We start from the raw sequence: 3,876 nt of genomic DNA on the forward strand, positions 1-3,876 counted from the left end.
TCATCAACTGGAACATAAGTGAAAAGTGAGGAAACACCAAAGCTAACTAGTTTGAAATAAGAATTAACATGGATATTGTTTAGCTTGTTGACTAATCTACATTATTCGTGATATTAGAATTTGATACCTTCCCAATGAAGGTTTAATAAAGAAACTAACCATTTTGATAATTTATATGTGATGGAGTCTACTGAACTCACTATAGGTCTTGCTTGAAACTTGTGTTTATGTGTTTTGATAAGTCCATACATATATGGCAATGAAAGGGACAAAAATGACAAAGTTTTGATAAGAGAACTATTACCTTTCAACGACAACTTAATTTCTTTACTGATGTGAGAATTAACTGCTTGTAAGGGATTTTTACTAAGTTTAGAGTATGTTGTGTCATCATTTAAAAGATCATTCATTTTAGATAGATTCTTACTTTTGTTTAAAATCACAAGTGTTAGCCTTATCTGCTTTAGTAATATGTATATCCTTGTCTTTTTTTAAGGCGTTAATAGATCTTATAAGTCTTTTAGGTCAATTAGGTTCCACTGGTTTTGATAAACTGGCATACACTAAACCCTTACATATATTGATTTAGGTTCCACTGGTTTTGCCAAACTGGCATACACTAAAGCCTTACATATATTAATTTAGGTTCCACTAGTTTTGCCAAACTGGCATACACTAAACCCATACATATATTAATTTAGGTTCCACTGGTTTTGCCAAACTGGCATACACTAAAGCCTTACATATATTAATTTAGGTTCCACTGGTTTTGCCAAACAGGCATACACTAAACCCTTACATATATTGATTTAGGTTCCACTGGTTTTGCCAAACTGGCATACACTAAAGCCTTACATATATTAATTTAGGTTCCACTGGTTTTGCAAAACTGGCATACACTAAACCCATACATATATTAATTCACGTTCCACTGGTTTTGCCAAACTGGCATACACTAAAGCCTTACATATATTAATTTAGGTTCCACTGGTTTTGACAAACTGGCATACACTAAACCTTTACATATATTGATTTAGGTTCCACTGGTTTTGCCAAACTTGCATACACTAAAGCCTTACATATATTAATTTAGTTTCCACTGGTTTTGCCAAACTGGCATACACTAAACCCATACATATATTAATTTAGGTTCCACTGGTTTTGCCAAACTGGCATACACTAAAGCCTTACATATATTAATTTAGGTTCTACTGGTTTTGCCAAAGTGGCATACACTAAACCCTTACATATATTAATTTCATCGTGCTGGAAATGAGATGTTTGAGGACAATGTGTGGTGTGAGGTGGTTTGATCGAGTAAGTAACGTAAGGGTAAGAGAGATGTGTGGAAATAAAAAGAGCGTGGTTGAGAGAGCAGAAGAGGGTGTTTTGAAATGGTTTGGGCACATGGAGAGAATGAGTGAGGAAAGATTGACCAAGAGGATATATGTGTCGGAGGTGGAGGGAACGAGGAGAAGAGGGAGACCAAATTGGAGGTGGAAAGATGGAGTGAAAAAGATTTTGTGTGATCGGGGCCTGAACATGCAGGAGGGTGAAAGGAGGGCAAGGAATAGAGTGAATTGGAGCGATGTGGTATACAGGGGTTGACGTGCTGTCAGTGGATTGAATCAAGGCATGTGAAGCGTCTGGGGTAAACCATGGAAAGCTGTGTAGGTATGTATATTTGCGTGTGTGGACGTGTGTATGTACGTGTGTATGGGGGTTGGGCCATTTCTTTCGTCTGTTTCCTCGCGCTACCTCGCATTTCTTAATTTACTGTATTTCTCTAAATTACAAAAAGACTTTGACCTGAACACAGCTGGCTTCCCTGTTAGAGCACACAAAACTAAAACCATAGCCTAATGCACACTAGGAATCCTTATGTCGTTGTTTATTAGACAGGTTTATCACAAAAGAAGGGTTTGTGTTCTTGGTCCCATCGCTGTTTTTACTAAGATGATCCAACTTACAATTTAGTGACATTTGTAGCCTATTGCGTTCTTTCCTTAATCTATCCTAGCAATAGTCCAACATCGGTATTGCCATTTGAAAGTCACGTTACCGAGAGAAATATCATTTAATCTTCTATTATTAAATACACAAAGAATTATAATCGTAATATTAGTGATGGTCTATACAAATTAGATAACTTTATTGTTGATAAACTTTGTAAAATGATAAATTTATGAAGGGTCGTTGTATGTTTTGGACAATTCACATGTTTACCAAATGGCGTCCTAGCTTCGTCTCTCGATGTATATCAACTGACTTATATTTCTCTCTTGTGTCTCCCCTGATAATGTGATTATTACACGAAAGTGCACTTGGGAACTAGGGAGGCTACACTGGGAAATGACTCATTGGAATATATATATATATATAAGTGTGTATGTGGGTGGGTTGGGCCTTTCTTTCGTCTGTTTCCTTGCGCTACCTCGCTAATGCGGGAGACTGCGACAAAGTATAATGAATAAACAAATAATTAAAAATAAATAAATATCACTCTTTCCAGAGTTTCCTGCGGCATAGGCTGCACTACAGGAAAATACAAAATTCAAGCACATTTCATGAAACCACTCGCAGTATAACGTATATACACATTAAAGGATATTCATTAGGCTATACATTACTGAATTACCTTTTGTTGGGGGATGGATCCTATCATATAATTCATTAAATGATAAAAATGTGTGTTTGACTGTTGTTAGCCTCTGAGGATTACGTTTCCCTCAGAGTTACCAGACCCTGCCACGGGGAGGCCACAGTCTTAGGGTCCATAACCCGACTTGAATGTCAGGTTATATTGTAAAAGTAATTTCTTGATCCTTGGCTTATGGAAAAGGTTATTGGATCCGTATATATATTTACATATAACCGCAGCAAACAAGGGTTCAGCCTTTTAGTAACTCAACGACGAAAAGTATCTTTAAGTCCTTTCAAAATTGTTGATAAGGCTGGCAAGGAGTGCCGGTGCCGGGGGTTGACATTTAAGCCATGATGCACCCATTTGGACAACTGGGTGTTGAGCATAGGCCACTTCACGAGGCGGGAGACCAACCGGGCCATACTGTACACATCAGACTGTGGGGAACATGGGCAGCCGGTCAACACTTCTGGGGCTGTATGCTCGCTTAAAGTGCCCTTGGGAAAAGCTCGTCGACCGCCTATTGGTGTAGCAAGACCGAAGTCAATTAGTGTAACCTGTAGGCCGGCCTGGCTGGAGCAGACAGTGACATTATCAATTTTCACATCTAGATGTGTCCAGCCCTTCTGGTGGATGCTGATTAGGGTGTCAGTCAGTTGAAGGGCTATGTCCAGTACCTGGCTATGTGAGCAGGAGTTTCTAGCCAGATATTTGCCAAGTGGCTCTCCACCGTACTGGGTAATTATGGACAGGGTTTCTGGACACACCATCACCAATTGCTGTACACCTGGACAATCTTGCAAGACGGAGAGGGCTCTTATTTCACTGAGCATCGCCTGCACATTGCCTGGGACATCTATGGTATTCTTCAACACCCACTTGCTGGAACTCATGTGAGCCAAATAGCATTTGCCGTACACTCCCTGTCCAAGAACAGTACAGTTCTTATTGTCGAACAAGAATTCCATTGCGGATTGGCCCAAGAAGCTCACATTTGTAATGTCACAGCACCTCTGGAGGAGTTGGAGAGTTCGTGAGCAGATGTGTGAGGAGCTCATTGTGGGAGATGTTCACCCTTCGTTGTCTCGATTGCAAATGATCACTGAGGTGGGGTCAATCCCCCTCTATATATATACCGCAAAACCAGATCAAACTAGTTCCAATTTTGAAAAGTCAATTCAAAACCAAAAACAATATTGTAAATCTTTTTCTGAGTTTATATATATATATAT

General features: G+C 39.2%; 1 protein-coding gene across 1 annotated transcript; it reads right to left on the minus strand.

Annotated features, from left to right (window-relative positions):
- Positions 1–2,907: 2,907 nt before the first annotated feature.
- Positions 2,908–3,612, minus strand: LOC139756692 (uncharacterized). The gene has a single exon (XM_071676347.1). It carries the CDS (start codon positions 3,610–3,612, stop codon positions 2,908–2,910), a length of 705 nt encoding a protein of 234 aa, XP_071532448.1.
- Between the last annotated feature and the right edge of the window lie 264 nt (positions 3,613–3,876).

This window comes from Panulirus ornatus, chromosome 23 (genome assembly GCF_036320965.1).
Source record: "Panulirus ornatus isolate Po-2019 chromosome 23, ASM3632096v1, whole genome shotgun sequence".
Taxonomy (NCBI): Eukaryota; Metazoa; Arthropoda; class Malacostraca; order Decapoda; family Palinuridae; genus Panulirus; species Panulirus ornatus.